A 25545-nucleotide genomic window follows, 5' to 3' on the forward strand; every position below is an offset into this window, starting at 1 on the left:
AAGCGCTGACTTTCATGAGCAAGAGACATTGGCTGTGTATGCCGTTCATGTATACTATAGATAACCCCTGATCACGTATGTTAACTTACAAGGCGTCGGATAAGTGACCTTACAGTTTTGCAAAAGTCCTTTCCAATACTTGAACATGTGCCTAATTGTCTTTATGCACCTAGCTATCTTCAAAGTGTTTAGACCAGTAAGATAGGCGGAAAGAATGATGAGCTGTTGACTTTTAACAGTGTGGCTATTCTAAATGACCACTGGGTTCATTCCTTTAGGGATAGCAGTATGTAAACGTCCTTAACCTTTAGTCTGCTGGCAGCAAGTGTTTCTGCCTTTACGACCAGTGCAGACCAAGATCAGCCTGCATATCCTTGCAGGCTGATCTTAGTCTGCACTGTCCGCTGTTCAGTCAGTAAATTTTCAGTGAACACTCCTTTTAGTAATAAGTGGTACTGCCCAAATTGAATTATAGACCAGTCAATTTTTGAAGTTTAGCAGGCTTATGGTTAATGGTTGGAACTATGTAATCACAATCAAGGTACTTTTCTATGCTGAAGTCCTAATTGTTTCCAATGATAATCACAATCGAATATTTATTTTTGAGGAACTAATCCTGAGTAAGACTGTTAGGGTGGGTGATCATGTGCGTAAATAGACACTTTAACAGGTTTTGTTTACCAAGCTTTTCCAACGGAGATGTCTGTTAATTAACAAATAATGTATAGAAAACCGTGTTTTAACGTTATTTCTAGCATAAAACTGCTGTTCTTGTCACTTTTCGGGGGTGTTTTAACAGGAGAGAAAACGTGTGTTAACAGAGAGATTCTCGCGCTCGCGTGCTGTTATAACACCTTTTTATAAATGCGCGTTCCGTGGCAAAGCGTAAACGCCATTTGGCCCCAAAACGGATAATTCAAAACGAAATGACGTCAACGTAAAAAACAACTCAGACATTCCCGCGCATTTCGTGAAAAATTAATGAAGTTGAGAGACATTGTGTCTATTTATCAGTTTTTACGCGTTTTATGCTAGAATAGCGTTAGCGCATGTTCATTTCGTGTGATAACATTTGCAGAATCCCTCGGGATACGTTGGTACCCTCGCCCTAACGGGCTAGGGTACCAACCAATCCCTCGGGATTCTGCAGATGTTATAACACGAAAAAACATGCGTTATCCCTACATAATACACGGAAAGAGGTTATACATACGCGGAATAATTTCGTGAGGGCGTAGCCCGATTGAATTATTCTGACGACGTATAACCGATTTTTAGCGAATTAATTCAGGTAAAACACGATTTTGCTATACATCTAAAAAAATAGATAAAATATAGTAGCGCTCTTTCTTGATCGCAACAAAAACATTGACGCCATCGCATGTTAAGGTGACGTCATTTTAGCATAAGCACGTTTTAACAGAAACAAGCATATTAGAATGCCTATGAAATAACCATTACATGTTTTTCGAAATCACAATTTTCAGTCAGTGTATATGGCATGAATGGTGTACAAAAGAATTTATTCGATTATTACATGTGATAAACTACTTAAACATTTCAAACAATTTAAACGTTTCATTTGCAAGGGCGGACGAACTCTGGTCTCGTTTACATAGACTGACCGTCACAATCGTACTGATCTGTCAGCATTAGTTCGATGTCTACAATTGCAACTAATCCAACGTTAGTAGAAATACTGTGAACCTCAAACGTGATTAGATACTTAAATGAAATTAATAATATAATAAAAATCACTTTTTGTCTTTTTGCGATTAAAATGTGGGTATCAACGAATGCCTGTGATTGTTTACTAGGCAAGTACGAAGTTATTTGAAAACTTACAAGCATCGGCCACAACCGCAATGGACATGCTGGTCAGATACTTGGATGTCATTAGAAGGTACAGCTACCCGGTGATAGTAATTTTTGGCTTTTCAATGACCTATACTGCCATGAATAGGATCACAAATGTTATTGCATGGCAAGTCGCTGGCATTGGGTTTTACCAGACGTATCGTCCGCGAGAGCTAAATGGCACCATTGCAACGGTATGTATTACCAGGCGCTCCTGCGTCTGCTTCGTGCAGGACAGCAGTTATCTTCCCTGGTGGCGGAAAAGGGTTCATCATGTGCCACTTGATAGAGAATACTGTTAAAGTAGGACATGCTTTTCACTTTCGTGTACCACCGGTCATATAACAACAGCATATGATCTCTACTGCGAGGTATACGATCACATGAGTAATTTTGCAAAAGTTAGACGGCACTGCTTTTTCACAGAGGTATCTTTCAACAGAGTTACGAAACACGAAAGCAACGGTATCTAGAGCGTGCCCGTCCTCTATCTACTTTAGACAGAGCAGTCGTTTTCTTCCCTAGAGACGATGGGCAGTTGCACACATGCCAGTTAGTACAGAGTACCCTTGTGACTTCTTAGGGCATGTACTTTACCTTCCTTACTTACCAGTAACACGATGAACCATCTGTCAAGTATTATTGCCAGTCTTCACCACGACACAGCGACAGGACAGTGGTACCGTATGACAGAGCTAGGAATCATTATTCCAGGGGCATCTAGAGCATGTTGCTCCAGCGCACGGTTCACATAGGCCAAACTCAGAAGTGAGTATGCCTTCGCATGTTTATCATCATGATATAAATGCAAATTTTTCACAAGCTGAGTCACAGAGTAATCATATTAACATTTATATTTGTATGTCTTCTTTATTTCTTGCTGGTTAGACTTTAGGCATAGAAATAAACATTGAACGTTACATCTGCGCTTCTCGTCGCTCCACCTGCGCAGTCTGGTCAGGATCCATGCTGTTCGCTTTCAAAGCATATTGCAATTAGAGAAACCGTTAGCGAACAACTAGAATCCTGACCAGACTGCGTGGATGCGCAGGCTGGTCTGGATCCATGCTGGTCGCAAACGCACTATGTTGGTTTTCTCATGGCGCGGCTGATTAAAGTTTTCCACGGATGAAGGCTACCTAAAGGTATCTATACTAGATTGTTTTATATATAACGAATAAAATGACCTTGATTAAAACGAAAACGAAATAACAAGATCAATTTCCATTTAATACACTACACCATTGTTTTACTATGAATGGATACAATATGTCTAAAGCCGTATTTGTATTGCACGGATGACCGTTCTTGTAAGAAAAAAGCGAAAGGGCCCTAAAAGATTCGGCCTGTGGAATCTTCACCGAAACTGGCAAAAACTATTGTACTAACAATATTGTAAATATTTTATTCAAATAAAAATATTAATACAATATAGTGAAAATAGTGACACCTATAAAAGACAAATACTTTTATCAGTAATGCGTTTCAAAATTAAAAGTGGTTTCTTACATTCTATTTTTCTTATTACATAATAACTGTACCAAAATGCTTGATTGTCTTTTCTATATTGATATTATTATCTGTTATATAAAAGATTTGATCTTGTTGTAAATGCTTTTTCAATATAAGTAGATAAATTCTTTACAGTGCGTGGATTATCTGAATTTACAAGTTCAATAAATTTATACATACTAGGCCCTCTCCGAAAGTATGGTGGTATCAATCATTGTATTACGAAATGATTTACATCCTCTAACAAGTTACAAACATTACATCTTCGTTCATCTATAGGTGTACTAACAGGCTGGTTCCATCTACCAGTTTCGATACAAAGACGATGAGATGATAAACGTAAACGTGATAAACTAATACAAAATTTCTAAATATTCAGTATATCTAAATATGGCTGAAACCTAAAGTTACATAGTTGTCTACAGAATAGGGCTCTGCTAGAATCGTTTAATCTTTCATTCTAATTTTGTAGAAACTGATCTTTTATCATTTGTTTAACAACCATTAAAACATACTGGTATCCTATTGTTTGAAGAATCCATGTTTCGTGAAAACCCAACATACACAGTAAATTCTTTACCAAAGAACACCAGTTATTTTCTATAAGGGTAATTTAAAGTATCTTGATATAACATAGTGTACACTTTTCTTATATATATATATTTACAATCCTTATATAATAGCTTAACCCAAAATTTAATTATATTATAATATCTCATATTTTGCAGAGGCATCTGACCTAATTAGTAATTCTCCATAAATAAAATCATTCTGTGTACTTCTTTTGACACATAATCATGAGCCGTTTACAGAATTGCATATGTGCTCTTTCTAATGATTTACCGGCATGAAATCCCCATACGTCGCTACCATAATTGAGAATAGGCAATATCAACTTGTCAGAAAGTTTAAATTTATGTTTAACATATGTTGGTAAACTTATACAAATATTTATTCATTTTAAAGATCGCTTTCAGTGCTTGTCCAGGTAAGATATTTTGAGCCTCCATAAAAGACCAAGATATTGAAAAGGCAAACGACCACCTTCCTAAAAGTCATAACTTTTGTTTTGGCAGAATTTACTAATAACCTCCATTTAATACAATCAGTAAACAATATATTTAAGCTAGATTGTAATTCATTCGTAGTGTTTGCAAATATTACAATATCATCAGCATACAGAATCAAAAACATTTTAAACGTGTTTATCATCAATACCATCTAAGCCACTTGCTACATACATACATATATCCATGTATCCTCGATATCATTTAAAAACATGGAAAAAGAAAGGGAGATAAGCAATCAGCCTGTCTGACGCCTAATTGACATTCAAAACTACCGATATTACTAAACTGATTTATATAATATCACTCTTGATTTTACACCAGTATACATAGAGAGCACGGTATTTTAGAATATTACCTTTTATTCATAGTTTGTTTAATTTCAACTATAAATCATCTCGAATAACATAATCAAAGGCCTTACTTAAATTTATGAAAGCACAATATAATTATTTGCCATTGTTGATAATATGATTTATAAGCCCATGTAACATCAACTATTATATTGCTAATACATATAGGGGCAAATTCTTTTCCGGCAAAAATGCCATGTAATAGAATTATTTTATGCGCGGAGATTAACTTAATGCTATAATCTACAAAATACTCAAAATGTTTTAGATTAAAGATAATAATTTACCCATAACGCCTAATAGAATTTACCAAGTCTGCCATAAGTCTTGACCATAGGAGGTCATAAGGTTGAGATAGAAAACGTCTGTAAAATCAAAATATAGGACTAAAATGCCCATTCCTTTGTAGTTTCGTTTACTTAATTAGTGGCAAATTTATCCAATTTGTGTAAAATGATATATCGTCGACTCAGCGACTAGATACAATAGTTTCGCGCTGAGGCAATGTGTTTTATTAATGTTTTGAGGAAGACAAAAACTTCATTTTCAGTTGTGCAGGCTTCCACCGAAAAAAAAGACTAAACGAATAGTTTATTCAATATCTTTTTCCGAAAATTTGAAAAACCTTCACTTTATACGTTACGCATACAAAGCTATCTATTCACAATTCAGAGACGGCTGTGGCGAAATTCGAAACTAAAGCAAGCAATTTGCTATAGAATTAATTCAAGATTGTCCAGTCGAGCAAAGTATTCTAGTATTTTCTCAAAGTTGTTCGTTTGAAATCTCGTCCCCATTACATTACCGGGCGTTTCATACAGCGGTAGGCCTATCTTTCAATACCTTGTAAATCGATAATCCCGTAAAATGTTATCATATAACAAACTGTGTCCTTTGTAAGCAAGTACGTGTATTTCAGAGTCCACTTTTGCAAAATGAGAGAAATTTTCTTTCTCATCTAATGTAATGAGTCGCCAAGATGTTGATTTGCTTCTCGGTGAAATCTGTTCTTTCAAAATTTTGTAAAAGTCACGCTCTTTTTTCAGTGCTTTTATCAAAACTATTTTCAGTATTAAGGAAATTGTCTCAACCCCGCTCACGTAAAACAGGTGTTATTGAAACTGATAGTTTTCGCCCATAATTCACTTCAAATATACATGCCAGACGTGCCCCACATATATTTACAATTACTTTACATGGGCCTGCAGTTTTAGACAAGTCTCTTTCAGTAGTCATGCCTTCCAAATCGAGAATAAAACTTTCTGATACGCCTTCCCATCCGCTAAAATCATTTGCATTGAGCTGTTCCAATTTTGGACGACTTGCACGGTGGAAATTGTTTAATGTTTTCACGATCTGTAGTTCCTTTTTCACGCTATCAACCTCTCGTTGAAGATTTTCCATAATCTTTCTGTGAATAATACATTTGGTTTCTGGGGAAATTGGAACTTCTTTTTTCTGCACATTCAAGATCTTCCAATGATCTCCTGGATGCAAGTTCAAGTCCTTTGTCATGCGGTGACTGATGACATTAGTGTTTAAAACTTTCAAATAATTTGTTTTAAAAATGTTTAAAAATGGTTGTGTATGTAAAAACTCGAACTTTGTCAATAATTTTAAAAGAACAAAAAGAATTTACATGCTGTCATTATAAAAATGTTTTATTTCTTACTAAACATCGATAAGATCTTGCAGTGTCAAACTAATTGCTATTATTCGTCTATTAATGGTCTTATTCCATTTTATTATATAATCTTAATATCTGTTTATGAGATAATAATCTTTTGACACGCAAGGACAGAGGTCCCTGGTCACGTGAAATCACGTGAAATCTCACTAGGTATCGCGGTATGCGAGATTTGTTGCTAGGGGACATGTAGGTTTCCTGCAATATTATTGGTTGATTTTATTGTTGTCATGAACATCATAAAAAGTCAATGATAACAGTGGACAGAAGAATTTTACCAACGAAATAAGAAGGACATATACTTCTGTGTTTCATGTCGAGATATCCGACTAGATAATTACAAAGTTTTGATTAATTTAATTGCGTTCATAGAAATTATTGTTATTATGTTCAAATCCTAGAAATAAAATTCTGTTCTGTCCTGTTCATATACTGTTGTTGAAAACTGAATAAAAGAAGAAACAGAATCTGGATTTTGCTAATTCCCTCAATTAAGCGGACTTACGCTAAACAAATAATAAATACTCGAAAAACTGAATTAGAGCTAAAATATTCCCCACAGAAACTTCACGTAACACTCGCAGCGTAACACCTTCCTCCATCAGTTTAGTTATATGATATCGTGAAGCAACATTTAACACTTTGTATACTTCACAAATGGGACTATTTTTTTCGAGAAATTTCATTAAGAGATCCTCACATTTTGTCTTTAAACTGGTGACTTGGTACTCATCAGCAAGTGAAAGGATTGTGTAAAATTTTTTTTCTGACACATCATTCTCCATATTAGGATAAATGCACCTCAGGAACTCTTTGACATCATCCAGTTTCTTATCCGGAAGCTCAATTTCTGTCTGATGCCCCTCTTTAAACTCAGACTGAATCATTCTGTCAAATACTGGGGAGACAAGCCCTAGAACAGCTTTGGAAACATAGAGCTTTTTGTTCTCCACTAATAGTGTCAAGTCTTCTTTCCAAGTCTTTACAGAAAAGTCAGTATTTTCTGGTTTATTCGATCCCTCCCAGTTTGATGACGTGTATTTTACACAGACGTCATTTATTTTACCATCGTCGTCCACTGCATCAGCATGTGCCACTGCTATATTATCGTCTATTTCACTAGCGTTGTCTACCGTGTCAGGATCGTCCATTTCGCCGGTGTTGGCCGCTCTAACATTGTCGTCCATTCTACTAGCGTCTAGCGGCGTTCACACAATCAGAGTCATTTACTTCACCAACGACAGCCACTACTTAGAGCAAGCCTCGTCTGTCACAATAATGCGCCGTCCATTTCTTCATTAACTCAGTATCATTACACATTAATTTCTATGTAAGGACAATTATAAATGACGCAAAATAAGCGCTATCCAGCATCAAGGATAAAATATTTCTTTATAGGTTTAAGAATGTCTTAAGTATATCAAAATACTATTAAAGATATTGTAACTGTTGTTAGAAACTGTAACTGTGCAAATATCAAGTTAATTGTAAACGCATTTTACATGGGTAATGAACAGTTAGGTTTGAAAAAGATCAGTGCATAAAGTATGTACAAATGCAAATGTATTGTCAATCAGATCGATACAAGCAATTTAATACTAGTATCGTAATCAACCTGGCTTCCCAGGTGACTTTCTTGAACTGGTTCACGTTTGTAAATATTTTAGCTCCGATTAAGGTAGGTTTTTAAGACTGTTTTTGTTAAAGGGTAAGGCACAGATAAAATTTCAAAGTGGATGGCGCAAAAATTAAATGCAAGGATTTTTTTTTCAGACAGAAATTATGTGTTACGCATTCTTTTTTAATTTTTCAAAACAGTCAAAGACATTTTAATGCAAATCTGCCGACAGTGATAATATCGCAGACATTACTTTTCAAATTTGTGTTTTCTGGAATTCAAAAAATGTCCATACAAACATGAGCTGGAAAGTATCAATTTCTCATTTTCTTTGTCGAGATGAAATATCATTATTGCTGAAAGGTAGCTTATTGCCTGTTCATTATGAATCCCCAATTATCAGTTATAATGCGCATTAGTCGAAGTATCTCATTTTGAGCAAGGCATATGTGGATATGCAAAGACAGTCAAAGATATTTTCCTTTGTCTTGCAGTGGTAATCTATTGTAACACATACTCATAGATCGAATAGATTGAAATGTGATATAACTTTAACGTAGTTTATATTGTGCGGTCATGTCTTTTTGTCCTACGTAGAGTGCGTAAGCGCGAAATTTTACTTCCGTTGTTAAGGATCGCGCCAAGTGTAAATCTATCTATACTTATTTCCTACAGGTTTTGTCCCTATGTGTAGAACGGAAAATCGTTGAATATACGATTAATTTATATGAATATATTCAAGACTAATGAAACTGAATATAAGGATCAAATTTAAAATTGCACGAGACATTCAACAGCCATGTGTGTTGTTTTACTTCCAACAAGTTTCAAACATTTTCACTGATAAAAGGTGGCCACATGGCAAACCCCTAAAGCCTAAGCCTCACCCCCACCCCACTCCCCATCCTTCACCCCGTTTATCATATTGACTCCATGTAGATTTCCGTTGAGTGTCACTAACAAACCCTTTTATTAATAGTAACAGCCTTACAGGTGTTCGGAGACGAATAAAAGCTTAAACTCTGCAATCATTCTTAAAACACAAGTTATACTTTTCAATAAATAAATTAGTTGTATGTCAATATAACTAATTAATAGTATAGTTATGCGTATCTTTTGATATTATTCCAAAGCTGTTCGGAGAGATATCGGTTTCGTTGGTTACTTTCGAACACTTTCTGCAATTTGTTTACTGTGTTTTCAAATTCCATAGACGGTATCTTACCAGTGATGCCACAAAAACCCTTATAAACAGCCTGGTTACTTCACGGTTAGACTACTGTAATGCCTTGTTAAGTGTATACCAAACAGCACACTTTACAAGTTGCAACATGTCCAGAACACTGCAGCTCGTGTAATCACTAAGACGCCCGTCGCAATCATATAACACCGGTTCTGAAGGAGCTTCACTGGTTGCCAGTGAAATACAGGGTGCAGTACAAGGTTCTGACCCACACCTTTAAGGCTTTGCATCCCCTGCCTATGTTAGGGATATGCTAGAAGTGTATAAACCGGTCAGGACCCTAAGATCACAAGACACGCTGTCACTGGTTATGCCAAAATCTAAAACCATGATGTATGGCAATCGCAGCTTTTCGTGCACTGCTCCAAAGCTTTGGAACTCCCTTCCTGTCAAGATCAGGGAAGCTGACAAGCTAGCTGCTTTCAAAAGCCTGCTCAAAACCCACTTCTTTGTACAATATTTTGTTAACTGGCCGATACATTCATTTTTTTATCTTGTTTTTAAATTATACTTGTTTTCATTCATGATTTTTGTTAATGTGGAATGCATTATCTTTGTATACGTATTTGTTTGTATTTTTGCAATTTATTCTGTATAGCACTTTTGAACGTGTACAAGTGCATGAAAAGAGTGCTATATAAATGTGATATAATAATAATAATAATAATAATAATAATAATAATAATAATAATAATACAGTTACAATAGTCAAAGTAATAAAAAGTAGACAAGATATATCTATTCTTAAAAAATATTTTCTCCATTTTAAAGAATTATGAGACTCATTTCAGAAGTAATTGGTTTTTGTCCAACACTCGGTTGTCAGGAAATGTTAATTAATTGTTAATTATCAATCTTTCCAGGTATTCAATTTTCCCAACCTTTATTTGTTCAATTTGGCTAAAATAGCTATACTAGCTTATCAACATATATTTTTGTTTTACAAGATTTACAAGTACATGTATAGTCGTTTTGGTTCCTTGCATTTATTTATTATGATTTCAATTAACTGTAAATTCTAGCTCGTTTTTTTATTTTGTTGATAATTTTATTCGATGTGCATGTCTGCATCAAATTTCTATAGTTGCTATGTTTGAGTCTTTACTGCTACTTAGAAGAAAACTATTATTTAAAAAAAATGAAGTGAAAGGGCTTGTACGGACATTTTTGGGGACTTTCGTTTATTGTACTAAGTTTTGAATAAAAGTTACCATATGCAGATATTAAACCAGGTGGTACTTGATCTCCTGTACGCTTCCCGGTATCACTATTTGATACACTTAAACGCTCAAACACTGGCCGCGTGAGTAAGATCTTGTTAATGGCTCATTGTCACAGGGGCAAAAATTTAGCATTTGTTTTCTCAGAACACATCATTATTGTCATATATTTAAGTTTACTGAGTAATATTATGGCTCATGGACGCACACTTTATCCTAAGCACGTTACTTCCACCTGTGGTATAGTGGTAACATACACTGACTACGAACCAGGGATCGTGAAGTCATTCCCGCGCTCCTCCGATTAAATATTACTAACTTTGGGATAAGAGTCCTGTGTATGGGTGTTTTACACCATGCAGGCTAAACTCTAGGGAACCTTTTGGAATTAGAGCGTCTTCTGTATCTTTCACTATCCTCCCACTGAAATTACTTACAGTCTTCTGGAGGAGAGGTGGGGGGAACCTTTTGGAATTAGAGCGTCTTCAGTATCTTTCACTATCCTCCCACTGAAATTACTTACAGTCTTCTGGAGGAGAGGTGAGGGGAGGGGGACCTTTTGGAATTAGAGCGTCTTCTGTATCTTTCACTATCCTCCCACTGAAATTACTTACAGTCTTCTGGAGGAGAGGTGAGTGGGGGACCTTTTGGAATTGGAGCGTCTTCTGTATCTTTCACTATCCTCCCACTGAAATTACTTACAGTCTTCTGGAGGAGAGGTGAGGGGGGGGGACCTTTTGGAATTGGAGCGTCTTCTGTATCTTTCACTATCCTCCCACTGAAATTACTTACAGTCTTCTGGAGGAGAGGTGAGGGAGGGGGGGACCTTTTGGAATTGGAGCGTCTTCTGTATCTTTCACTATCCTCCCACTGAAATTACTTACAGTCTTCTGGAGGAGAGGTGGGGGGAACCTTTTGGAATTGGAGCGTCTTCTGTATCTTTCACTATCCTCCCACTGAAATTACTTACAGTCTTCTGGAGGAGAGGTGAGGGAGGGGGGGGGACCTTTTGGAATTGGAGCGTCTTCTGTATCTTTCACTATCCTCCCACTGAAATTACTTACAGTCTTCTGGAGGAGAGCGGGGGGGGGGGGGGACCTTTTGGAATTGGAGTGTCTTCTGTATCTTTCACTATCCTCCCACTGAAATTACTTACAGTCTTCTGGAGGAAAGGTGAGGGGGGAGGGGAACCTTTTGGAATTTGAGCGTCTTCTGTATCTTTCACTATCCTCCCACTGAAATTACTTACAGTCTTCTGGAGGAGAGGTGAGGGGGGGGGGAACCTTTTGGAATTGGAGCGTCTTCTGTATCTTTCACTATCCTCCCACTGAAATTACTTACAGTCTTCTGGAGGAGAGGTGGGGGGAACCTTTTGGAATTGGAGCGTCTTCTGTATCTTTCACTATCCTCCCACTGAAATTACTTACAGTCTTCTGGAGGAGAGGTGAGGGGGGGGACCTTTTGGAATTGGAGCGTCTTCTGTATCTTTCACTATCCTCCCACTGAAATTACTTACAGTCTTCTGGAGGAGAGGTGGGGTGTGGGGGGGGGGGGGGGGGGGGGGTGAAAGAGAGAATCGTAGCTAGTTAAGGGATTGTACTATTTGGTAAGCGCAAAGATTGGTAGATGAATGCTATATGCTATATATTACAGCATATTTAGGCCGGGTAAAAGATAATACGTTCTAACACTTGGTTTACATATACTAGATGACAAAATCAAGCTTCCATTCGAGTGGATGAGCGAAAAGAACTAGATTTCTCCTTATTGAACTTGTTTCATTTTATCAAATGCTAGAGAAAAGGTCCCCAAATTATTTCTGAACTTGCACCTTTCCATGACTTCACAACAGCAGTCGGTGATTGGTGTTGTACATTTCACAAACTCAAACCGAGTCTGTTATTATATTGCTTGACTGCGTTCTGTGCTTCCAAAGGATTTTATTGACGGTGAAGACCGTGCCACTCAAGTTGCTTTGCTATTTCGGCTTCACTTCTGTTTTAGGCATATGGATTTTTTTCACAAAATAAAAAGTATAACGTGCTGTGCTTTCTAAATGGTTGAACTGCAAAACTGTTATTCATATATATATATGTCATTTCAAACTTGTACAATTTCAATTGATACATTTGACCAAACTGGTGTTAAAATAAATGTTTTGAAGTGTAATTCGACAGAACCACACTTTATATCACATTAGGAATGTCCTTTCCTAATTTTCAGGAAAAAGCGTAAGTGTCCTTTAGAAAGTGATAGACCGAACAAAGAAAACAACGTACGATATTTGATTTCTTAGAATGACATTGACCTCTGCACATCATCTTGTTATGGTAAATACTTGCGCTTACAGGGTGCATGTACCACGTGACTTTTTCGCTAATCTGGGGTGCCAAAAACATGGCGGATACCTCGGTAAAAGTGACATTTTCTTAAATATCTTTTCGGCAGCCTGTTCAAATAAAAGGAAACATAGATGAGTGCCGTCTCATATGAAAATCCGACACTCGGCTACAAGTTTTTTGTTTCTAATTCCGTTCGTTTTCTCTTAAACTGCAACCGCGCAACTGAAGTGAACAAATTTGATGATGTTAAGACGGGGGACATTTTCGCAAATTCAACTGATAAATCCTTTAAAAGGCCGTAAAAGACTTTTTTGCGACACGGATATTTGTACGAGTATTGTCTTGACATATACACTTCAAGAAATTACAAATTAAGAGCCTTCAATAGCTTCCTAGGCCGGATTTATCAAATTGCTAAGCAGGGGTCTGTTTTTCTTGATGCTAAGACGGGGGCGTGATTCAATGATTTGGTAATGGAAGTCTTTTGTATTTCATTAACCCGCTTCATTTAAGTTTTTCCATGTTTATACTGCTTACTATAAGAAAAATCCCGTTGTATGTATGTTAAAATTCAAATGGTCATGACAAATGAAAGCTTTTTACCGACTGTGAACTGTGAAATTTTACCTAAGGTGAAATACTTAATTTGACTGATTTAATGAAAAATTCACCAACTTTCACTCTGTGGTGTCGGCCGGGTACATTTTTCCTTTGCTGTATAGTAAAACAAGCACTTTTGGACATAGATTCAGTGGCGAATTTCACAACAAATTTACAGCATTGAGAGTTCTGTATTTCTGAAGATGAATAATGTCAATAAATCATAAAGAAACACTATCATCAACAATGAACGTCTTTGCTACATATCAAAGTATTCAGTCACTCTTTTCCAACCCACATCTGTCATGGCCGCCAGTCTGGAATAGTTTTTAATCATTCCGCACAGAAATGTTGTCCTGGAAAATACACGGACAAAACAACTGTTAAAGACATAGGAAATGACACAAAATGTTTAACAAGTCAAAGCAGCGATGGCTTCAAATCGGGAACTTCAAATTTCAAAGAATTACGGTAACTGCTTCCTAGGATACAACGACCCGGAAGTACTTTAATACCTGGGTGACACCCTATCTTAATAGTTTTATTACATTTCCAGGTAGGCTTTGGAAAAATAGTAAGTCTGTTTTTATCGCATTGGTTTTGTCTTCATTGTTTAAGTTAGTTTGCTTCTTTTGGTTTAACTTTCGATAACCTGACTTAACCGATCTTTTTTAAAGTGCATTTTCTGTGTGTCAGTTTATTTATTGACTGTATGATTGTTATGTTTGTTAATTGTGACAATAAATGCTTTTATTTAGCTTCATTTAAAGTATTTTTTCAATGTTGAAATGCCCCCCCCCCCCCCCCCCCCCCCCCCCCCCCCCCCCCCCCCTGGGAAAATCCTTTTATCATTGTGCAAGTATTCAGACTATATTCTTAAAATAAGGATCAATATATATAGACAGTATATATTCCTAAAGTTACAACTTAATCGAAAGATCTGCATACACAAATTAATGCAATGAGATCATGAATAATATAGAAATTACAATAATAATTACTGTAAAATGATAGAATATATGCCCTTGTGATAAGATGTCCCTTCAATTTTCCATCAGCCCTATTAATTTATTATAGCTGTTTTCTCATATATTTCATGGAAATATCATCTTTGAGGCATAAATGATCTCTATTGACAAGTTGACATACCATGCACGTGTTTATTTAATTTTATGGTGCTGCCTCTTTAATTTTCAGTCAATTCAAATTCACAGCAACTTGCCCACATAAATTGAAAATATAAATCTTTACATTTAATAAAAACACCCGTAGGATTTTTAATACACAGACCACAAATTTGTAAAGCTTTAAAAATAAAAACAAATGTGAGACCTTTTAGACATTATTTCAAATTGTTAAAAGTATTAAGAAAACTTATTATACACATTACATTAACATCAGACTGACCGATATTTAACACCTAAGTGGGAGCAGGAAGTGTTAAGTCTGCTTCAGTGACATAGAGTTAATAGGACACATGGCATGCACATTTTTATGATAACAATCAGTATATGCAGCCAGTGGATAGAAAATTATATGCAAACTTAATGTATCCAGAGTAACCATTGTCTATTTGAAACAAAGCTTCCATTCAGAGGTAAAATCTAGCAATATTTTCAACTAGCGACAGTAGCTAGCCCCACTTTGCTTATAAATTATACGGAAATGTGACTCGCTTAAATTAATGCTACAACAATAATTTCAGTTACATATTACTAGCCAGAATTTTGAAATGATGAAAATTTTACAAGGCTTTAAATTTTAAGTTAAAACAGAAGAAACAGCTATCCAAATAGATGATACTGATAAACTACATGATTAGAATTATTGTTTTAAAATACTTTATTTACTACTTTATTCAGCTGTGAAACGCATGAAAGGTTAAGAAAAGAGTTAACACTACGATAAAAGCCGAGAGTACATCGCATGATAGGACCTATTCGCCCGTAGCGACACCTGTCAAATCATTTGGGAAGATAACTCAGCGAATGCTGCTATTTGTTTTCTTTGGCGAGTAGATGGATTTCCACATTCAGTCTGTCATTGTACAAATATTCTTTAAGTTCATCTAAAGATCCGACATGAAACTGTTTGTTTCTATTTTGTCGCCTAATTCTATGTTGATATATCTTATAGAAATCAGTCTTTTGTTTCGACGCATTTACTAAAATAACTTTGAAAACCAACGATATATCCCGAATTTCACTTTCGCCCATCTTAGGACAATCAATGGAAAACCACAAAATATTTAAGCCTTTCATCACGAATGTCCACGTTACATATGTTCCACATACATTTACGCTAGCTTCTGCAATTCGAGGGTATCTATTGGCATTTAGCTCCTCTAAACTAAGCATAAAAGACATAGATGAACATCCAGAATAGTGATCGGCATCAAGCTGTTCTGCTTTTAAAAGGCCTCCCCGATGGAAGTTGTTCACTGTTTTAACTTTCTGTAATTCCTCCGTTATCTTATCAACCGATTGTTGAAGATTTTCCATCACTTTCCTATTCATGGCACTTTTTATTTCAACAGGAATCGACTCCAGTTTGTCAGCTTCATCAAGTTCATGCAAATGTCTCTTTGAAACAAGTTGTATTCCCGCTTCGATCACTTCTTCCAAGTTATGTTGTGAGGCAGCATTCAGCAGTCTGTATATTTCACTAACCTGTCCACTCCTTTTCAGAATATTCAGTAGGAGAGCCTCACATTTTGACTTTAAACGGAAGACTTGGTACTCATCTGCTAATGGAAGAATTTTGTAAACATTATTTTCTGAAACTTCATTCTCTTTATTCGGATAAAAACATCTGAGAAACTCCTTGACATCATTCAGTTTTTTACCGGGCAATTGTATTTCTGCCTGGCTTGTCTCTTTAAAGTCTGCCTGAAACATTCTTTCAAACACTGGCGAGACAAGTCCTAAAATATTTTTGGCAACATATAGCTTTTCACCCTCTACTATCAGCGTCAAATCTTCTTTCCAAGACTTTTCTGTAAAATCAGTATCTACATCTGACTTAAACTCCTTATCAGTCGTTTTTCTGTCTATAAAATCTTCCTGCCTATTCATAATTTAGATTTTGAAACAAAAATTGGTCACTTTTAAAAGAACTGAATTGGATGTTTTTGTTGTTACACAAGAATTTACATGTAATTAATTAATAACATCCAAAATCAGGATTATAACCATGCTGAAATATATTATTTGTTTGTTAAATGTAAATATTACATGACAGTATTAAATGTAACATGATACGAATTGTCACTTTAGGCTTGATTTATCTTAAAGAAATCAATTCACGCTTATAACATTTGCAATGAAAATCAATATGTCACACAAACAAATCCTATGTATGGATTACTCATTCAGAATGTACAAATCATGTCTCTGGCAATATGTCAGTAAATCGTTTTGTTTGTTTGCTTTAGGTTTCAACAGTATTTCAGTTATGTAACGGCGGGCAGTTAACCTAACTAATGTTCCTTAATTCTTATACCAGTAAAAACCTGTTCTCCGCAAGTAACTGTCAATTTCCCCGAAAGACGAATAATTTCAGATACAATGTAGTTTACCAAATCGTCATATTAACATCAAAACATACGCCCCGCCGATGGATCGCACTCACGATCTGGCGATCTGTAGATCTGCGCTCTCCCTTTTCACATGCTATTGAGCTAAGCGAGAGGAATATGTTTTAACAGTAATAACAATAAATTGTAATATTTATTATCAATACTGCTTAAGATATACAATGACTGCGAAGGATGTAATTAAATATCAACTTTAAATCACACTTATTGCAAAATCATAAAGTTTCTTCTTTACTGTTTGATCCATCCTTTTCTTTACACGGGTTTTCTTAATTTCCCTTTAAATATACGGCGATACAACTGCTTTAAAACATCATTTCAAAAGAACAATTTTGATCAATTTTGAATTACGCCGCTAGGCATTTTCCATTGTAGGCAGTAAACAGTTTTCAAATTTACAAATAAGAATCAATTTACGGAATGAAGTGCATATTTGAACTTCAAAATAATAATAATTGCTAGAATGAAGTTTCAGCGGCTAGAATTGAATTTCACTTAGTTAAAAAAAAATAGTTGAGTAGCCTTGATCTTCAAGTGATATTATGACGTAATGACTTGCAGATGCGAATACATGCCTCTGCTGAGCTAGCTTAAAGTGGAGTTGTCATTTCAGCAGGGGCCTCAGGAAAACTGGAATAGTGTAAAAACGGTACGGATGGCACATATTATTGAGCTTATTTTCAGATTTTACTGTGTTACCAGAGTATGAAACCGTGAAGCAGTTGGGGCTATCATTTGCAGGGAATTCTACAGCGATTTGAAAATTGGCAAATTTAGCTTTTTTCGTCATCAGTTTCCGCGACCGGGAGAGCAAAAAATTCAGGTCTTGTAAACAGAAAACTAGATATTAGGGATGTATTGCAGATGGTTTGTAACGATAGACATACAGTCATGTTAATGTTGCAATATCTTTATTTCAGGTGTGTGGTTACAGACTTTTGTGTGAGGTTTTGAAAGTTGGATAGGCGACTCTAGGCCGAGAAGCTCTGAAAACTGTTTACTGCCTCCATTGTAAATTAGAAAACCGGAAGTAATGGCGTTACTTTATCCAGATAAATAGGCTGAACACCACTAAATCCGGCTGTTCTTTATTTAATATAAAATCCACATACTTCATAATGCTTTTTCGACATTTTCTAGCATATCAGATTTTCAGAGACTTATATTCCCATAAAGAACTAGATCGCTACTTTAGAAAAAAAGAAAAGAAAAAGAAAAGAAAAGGGGGTGTTAACTTTCATATAAGAAAACTATACTATACTGAGTTAGTTAAATTAAACCCGCTGAATTTACTACTTTTCTCTTCTTTCAATTTCTCTTTTCGAGACATTAAATTCTTACTCCGCCATTTTTACCTGGCATGCGATAGGAACATGCCGATTTCGATAGAATGCAAAGTGATACATACTGAAACGCGGTAGGGTAAAAGTAAGCACGTTGCTGTTGAGAAAAGGCACTAGGAAAGGAAAAAAGATTAGCACTATTTATATTTGAACTTCTTATGACTATACAAGCGGAGGCTTCGTTCTATTTGGTAGTGATCAGCCTAAAGCAGAATAAAGCATGGAGTCCGCGTACGGAAATGAAAATCATTTTGTAAACTAATTGCAATACCTGAGAATATATATAACCTGACGACATTGAAGACGTGACATATCATGAGTTTGACATTTGCTAAACGACTCAGACGGGGTGCATGCAAGATAAACAAATTTAAACCTATCAAACAGTGTGTGGCCATACCACGTGACCAAATGCTATGTTAATGAGCAGAATTTATACAAAAGATCCTTCAGCTCAGGTAACGTTTTTACAGATTATTTTCTTATTACTTGATGGAATTTCATGAAACAAAGACGAAGGCCGTCTTCTTAAAGAGATATATATTTTGCTCATAACTTTTTTTACGGAAATCCTTTTGTTTCGTCAGAAAGTCAACCGCGCATTTTGATCGGGTGAAAAACGGCGATATGATAGGAAGCAAAAACCAAAACCATGCCAAAATCTGCTGTTCCGTGCTATTTCTTGTGAATCTGTGGGCGAAATATATTGAGATGCACTATATTTAACAATTAATACAGCCGAAGAGCAACGGTTTATTTCAGTCTATGCATGTATTTTGACTACGTGGGTTCGATCCCCGGCCGCGTTATACCAAAGACGTTAAAAATGGTACTAGCAGCTTCCTCTATTGGCACTCAGCATTAAGGTGATAGTGCTAGGACTGGTCAGCCCGGTGTCAGTATAATGTGACTGAGTGGGGTATCATGCCACGTGTCTACAGCGTGATATTCCAGTGAGGCAGCACTATAAAGTTGGGCATTGGGCTCACTGCCTCAAGTAGACACCGTCGTTGATATGACGGAAAAATTGTTGAAAAAAAGACGTTAAACACACACACACACACGCACACACGCACACATAATGTAGCGACATTCCACCACAAACAAGTCCACGCAAACACACACACACGCACACATGAAATAGCTATGTTGGGGAGCAGATCTTTCTGATTTTGCTCAGTCTAGCCATCCAGCTGAATATCGGAACATACTTGTAACTTTCGAAGACATATACGAACCTCGTTTCATTTAGTAGAACGTTTTCCTCAGTACCCATAGTTAAATGGGCTTATGTTTAGCTACTGTACAAAATGTATTGTATTTGTGGATTTAATATTGTCTTACCTGGTTTGAAATCCAGAGAAAGTATGAAACTTACAAGTTGTAGTGATAGGGGTTACATCCTTTTTACATCACAAGGCATGTTGTGGAATTTTATAGATTCTGTCAATGTCTTATACTAATATGGTTCCCTCAAGTTCTTATTATATCTTATAAAAAGTCAACAAAAGTTTTTGTTTCCTCATTAGCAACTCTAAATGTTCATGATTGGCGTACATTTTTCAGATTTACTCACATATTTTCTTTAAAAGTTTTAAGAAATATTGTGTCTTTTGTATGTGTTTATGAATTTCAAAAACCTTTCTGAAAAATATAAAATGATATACTTTCTTAAAATCATGAAAATAATTTAAGTGAATAAGTAAATTGAATTTTGTAAAAACATCTCAATATTATTACTGTTAAGTATTAAATTCCGTAATACAGTTACTGTTAATGCATTTCAGGTAAAAGATGAGAAGCAAAAGATCTTCAACGTTATCTTTAAATACTAACTATAGAGGACGTACGTGGATGAAAAAAAAAAGAAAAAGAAATGCCTTAGATTGTGGCAAAAATTTATAGACGAGATCCTTGGACTGTCTGCTGTTTGTACGCCAAGGCCACTGTGTACGAAATGATTTAAGACACCTTGTTCACAAGAAGCGAAAAAAAACGACCAGGCTCTAGGTCTTCATACGTAACATTGAAAAGCCCTTTGAAAAGAACTCCATCAAAGAATCCTAGTGCTAAAAAGATGCGAAAGTCATTGTTCATCTGCAAAACTCCTACTTTAAGCAGCATTGATAACGAAAGTGGTTTTTCTGTTATCGACGAATCGACTGTTATTGGTGAATCGACTGCTATTGACGAATCGCATGAATGTGACTCAGATATGGAATTCCTTTGGTCAAATGTCCTCAGTACTTTGAAAGATAAAGGATTGGATGAAGTGATACTTGATTTTTTGTGCCCCCATTAGTGGTGGTGGCATATAGATTTGGTCTTGTCCGTGCGTGCGTGCGTCCGTCCGTTCGTCCGTCCGAAGCTCGTGACGCGCCTAGCTCAAAAAGTATTTGATATAAATTGATGAAACATTGCATGAGTCTTTATTATGATACGAACTTGCGCACCATCTACTTTTCATCCGACTCCGCCCCCTATTTTTAGAGTTATGGCCCCTGAAATAGTCAAAAATGCACATTTTCACCTTGTAACACGCCTAGCTCAAAAAGTATTTGATATAGATTCATGAAACGTTGCATGAGTCTTAATCATGATATGAACTTGCACTCCTCTTATTTTTTATTTTGGTCTTCCCCCTATTTTTAGAGTTATGGCCCCTGAAATAGGCAAAAATGCCCATTTTCACCTTGTGACGCGCCTAGCTCAAAAAGTATTTCATACAAATTGATTTAACCTTGTATGAGTCTTTATCATGATATAAACTTGTGCACCTCCTATTTTTTGTCTGGCTCCGCCCCCTATTTTCAGAGTTATGGCCCCTGAAATAGTCAAAAATGCACATTTTCACCTTGTGACGTGCCTAGCTCAAAAAGTGTTTCATATAAATTGATTAAACCTTGTATGAGTCTTTGTCATGATATGAACCTGCGCACCTCCTATTTTTTGTCGGGCTCTGTCCTCTATTTTCAGAGTTATGGCCCCTAAAATAATAAAAAATGCACATTTTCACCTTTTGACGCACCTAGCTCAAAAAGTATGTAATATAAATGGTTGAAAACTTGCATAAGTCTTTATCATTATATAAACTTGCACAGCTTTTATTTTTTGGCCAGCTCCACCCCCTATTTTTAAAGTTATGGCCAATAAAATAGTACAAATTGCACATTTTCATCTAATTATGTGCCTAGCTCAAATAGTATTTAATGTAAATTCATGAAACCTTGCTTGAGTCTTTATCATGATGTGACCTTTCACACTTTGCATTCTTCTTGAGAACCTTTGCGCTTATCACTGAGTAATGGCCCTTGAAATAGCCAAAAATAGTGGATTTTTTTGTTTGTGATGCTTATATCTCAAAAATATACGGCCTAGAATAATGAATCCTTGTCATAAATTGTTTGTTTAGGCTAAACCCCATTAACACTGCAAACATTTGAATTATTGCCCCTTACTTGTGACAAATGTACCAATGTCCTACAGACACATTCTAGTTCAGACTTGTAGGTTGTGGAAAATTTCCGCTCGATAACATGGCGTTTCGACTATTTACAGATGTTATCCAATGGTATTCATGCAAAAGAACCTGTGAAATGCGGTATTCAAGACGGAGTAAAATGTTCTGGAAATTGGGCTATCGGTTGCTTGGGGGTAGATTTCTTCACTTCATGGGAGGAATGAAAGATTGTGGACATGTTGTTCTTGCTCAAGGTGAAAAAGGAAAATTAGCTCCATCTGAATCTGAAATAAATTTCATAGTGCCGTTAGCAGATGTCCTGAGAAATTTTGATCCGTTCGGTTTACAAGGAATCATGCCAGATAAACAACCATACGCTCCTGGTGTACTGATAGAAATGATCAATTCACTGTCAAAAGAACTTGATGTGTATTCATGTTGTATGACATTCGATGGAAAAAAACTAAAACAAGGTCTTACGCAAACCAGTGGTGATGTGGACTTACTAGGGTTTGGACCAAACCCAAGCATTGAAGAGAGAAGCAAAAAATAACTGATGCAACGCAACCTTTCCAAAAGCTGATAGAGGAGGTCTGTGATGAAGAAGGAAGCTCCGCTATTGAAGAGTTGTGTCAGGAAGAAAAAAAAGTGTTGAAGAGAAATTAAGACAGACTTTGAAGACAAATCAAATAATATATTTGAAAAGCAAGATATCAAAAAGAAAAAAAGAATACGCGAAAGGAAAGCTTATAGAGAGATGTGGAGAACCGGACTGGAAAAAACAGTAAATATGTAATGGCCATATGTTGTATGATCGCTTTTATACATGATGTCGATGAATATTTAGATATGACAAGAGATGTAATTAACGAACTCATTCTATGCATCAATATGTTTAAATGGTACCTAACAAGATCTTGTACGAGGAAAAAGCCAGAACATAAAACTTATATAGAACTTCCGGACTTCGCTGTATCCACAATTCAAACAAACATTTCCACGGGTGAAATGAAACAAAGAACAACCTTGTGGCAAGACAGGCGGAAGGCTGCTAAAATTACAGGAAGCTCTATGTTCGCTGCAATAGGTCTTGAGGTTTAAAGAGACAACAAGAACATTTCGGAAAGTTATCTGCGGTAGTTCAAGTAAATACTCAATACTTGCAATGCTGTCGAAGAAATTGACCAACAAAAAGCATCATTTTTAACATGCTCAAGACGGATGAGAAGTGCATTAAAAAAGGAACATGGAACACAAAAGACCTGAGGATATCATGGAAATATGTACATCCACAGAGCAACTGAGAAATCTTCGAGAAATAGATCTGAGGGTTATAGTGCGTTATCTGAAAAATGTAGGAAACAGCAAGCTGAAAGAAAGGGAAACCAAAGGAAACAAAATATGTAAGATAATTGATGTGTTAGGTTTACAGCACAATAAACGAAATACTAACTGTCACAATGGCAATATCTGCGCTAGTTTACAAAACAGATTTGTACGCAGAACAAAAATGCACAACAGCGCACGGTGACAGAGCGAGAGATACTGAATATGTGCGTTTGGATTTGAGTGAGGATTGCGACATACCAAATGAAACTGATGAAACGTAGGATTGCTTGAACAGTGATTTATCGGACAAAGTCATGAATGGAGACTTACACGCTGCAAGTCTTTGCAGAGATATAAGAGAATGGTGGAGATCAGATTTTGTTTTGTTTTTGTTTTGTTTTGGGTTTAACGCCGTTTTCAACAGTATTTCAGTCAGGTGACGGCGGGCAGTTAACCTAACCAGTGTTCCTGGATTCTGTACCAGTACAAACCTGTTCTCTGCAAGTAACTGCCAACTTCCCCACAAGAATGAATGGAGGACTCATGATTTCAGACACAATTTCGTTTATCAAAAAGTCACGGAGAACATACGCCCCGTCCGAGGATCGAACTCACGACCCTGCGATCCGTAGTCCGACAAAGGATTAGCCAGGATTGTCCTCCAAAGACAGAGTAACATTGAGAATGGCATCAAGAAAGCGCCTCTTAAATCACGTAGAATTTAGTCATTTCCTGCCTCCAGGAATGTTTGTACATGGCTGGCGTACACAGTTATGGGAGGCTCTGATAGCTAATATTGATTCTAAAACACTTTTGTATTCATTGTCAAAGCAGAAAATGTACAATACCAGAGCTTTTTCAAGTCTGGTAGGGGAGACATTCTTCTCCGAATTAACACTTTATGACCGTCGGGGCCAAGGGACAGTGACCTCCACAGGGTTTCGTTAAAACGGCTGTAGAAAAACGTTATATGTGGTTCGATAAAGACAGGTATATACTTTACAATAAAGTTTAACTTTGAGTTCTTCTTGCAATTCATAATAATTCGTTATACCCATGTGTTTTATTCGAACATATTTTTCTGGTATATATGTATATTTAAAAGTAAGTGAAAAATCATATATAATATGTTATTCTTCCATGGCAAAATAGAAAATGTTTCAGTTAATTGGTGAATTCATACAGCATATATTTATAAAATTATCATCGAAATGTCCTAAGACTTAGAAATAAATCTACGTATAGATTTTTTTGAAAAAGCCTACAGGTAAATTTCATTGTGTTGATGCTGAAATACTTTCAAGTATTACATTTACGTTTGATATTTTTTATTACACTTAAGTTGACAATTACTTTAAATGTAAGAAAGTACACTCCCTTGTAACCCCTATGTCATAAACGCTTTGGAGTTTAAATTGTGAAAGATAAAATAATTATATCCATGTTTTGAGCCTTGTCAGGTCATCGATATAACGAGCATGGTCACTTGGCACGCGGAAGGCCGATGTTTCTATCAAAATGTCTGCCTGTGCCTGAAATAATGCACAATTAGACATGTTATAAATTCCCTGGCTAGTAAGTCTGGAAAGTTCCAATATGACATACATATGAAGGTGTTACTTGCAACGAAAAATATAAGACGTAAAAATGTCACAAAGTAACGTAAGCTGGTGATCATATAAAATGATATGCTTGGTTGTTACATTTCAGGAGTTTTGTGAACCGTACCAATAGAAAAACAGTGTATAAAATTTTGACCGACAAAGACTTTACAGGCCTTTTACATGATGTAGGAAAAGAGATTCATATAATTGCACCTTTACTAATCCCACCAGGTGTTCTGTATTACAAAAGTGCTTCTATTGTGACATTTTGATACAAGCAAAACTGTATTATCTGCACTATAAAATACTTACTGGTATTTCATTTTATTATCGGCTTGTTAAAAGTTAATTTTTACCATAAGTAAGTTGACAGAATCATAGGAACCAGTGATTCAGGGGTAAATCAAACACATATTAATAAATCCTAAACGATTTTGTTGTGCAAAAATGTATAATATTGTGTCAAACCGTTTTCGTTTTCTACTCTATTGTGTAATTGCAAGGGAAGTAAACTAATAGATATCTCTGCTTTAAAGTACTAGCCCAAGGCAAGAGTTGACATTCTTTGCGGATCACAATTTTGAATTAAATATTAAAATTTCTGTTATTGATATCAGCAAAACTATCATACATTGCACATTTGTGAAATCATTTTTGTTAATTTCAAGGACTTGGAAATCAATTTCTAGACTTTATTTAATGTATTTCTATCAAT

General features: G+C 36.0%; 1 protein-coding gene across 1 annotated transcript; it reads right to left on the bottom strand.

Annotated features, from left to right (window-relative positions):
* Positions 1-3220: 3220 nt before the first annotated feature.
* LOC128559909 (BTB and MATH domain-containing protein 38-like) lies at positions 3221-8235 on the bottom strand. Its single transcript, XM_053552999.1, has 2 exons — positions 7069-8235; positions 3221-6295 (listed from the first exon to the last, which is right to left on the bottom strand). The coding sequence occupies exons 1-2, from the start codon at positions 7661-7663 to the stop codon at positions 6168-6170; spliced, it is 723 nt and encodes a 240-aa protein (XP_053408974.1). The 5' UTR covers positions 7664-8235; the 3' UTR covers positions 3221-6167.
* Between the last annotated feature and the right edge of the window lie 17310 nt (positions 8236-25545).

The sequence above is a fragment of the Mercenaria mercenaria genome, chromosome 1 (genome assembly GCF_021730395.1).
Source record: "Mercenaria mercenaria strain notata chromosome 1, MADL_Memer_1, whole genome shotgun sequence".
Classification (NCBI taxonomy): Eukaryota; Metazoa; Mollusca; class Bivalvia; order Venerida; family Veneridae; genus Mercenaria; species Mercenaria mercenaria.

Coding starts and splice junctions, on each gene's coding strand:
- LOC128559909 (XM_053552999.1), bottom strand. CDS start 7,663: ATGGACGACAATGTTAGAGCGGCCAACACCGGCGAAATGGACGATCCT. Junction 6,296..7,068: donor AACTAAACTGATGGAGGAAG/GTGTTACGCTGC, acceptor CGCATGACAAAG/GACTTGAACTTGCATCCAGG.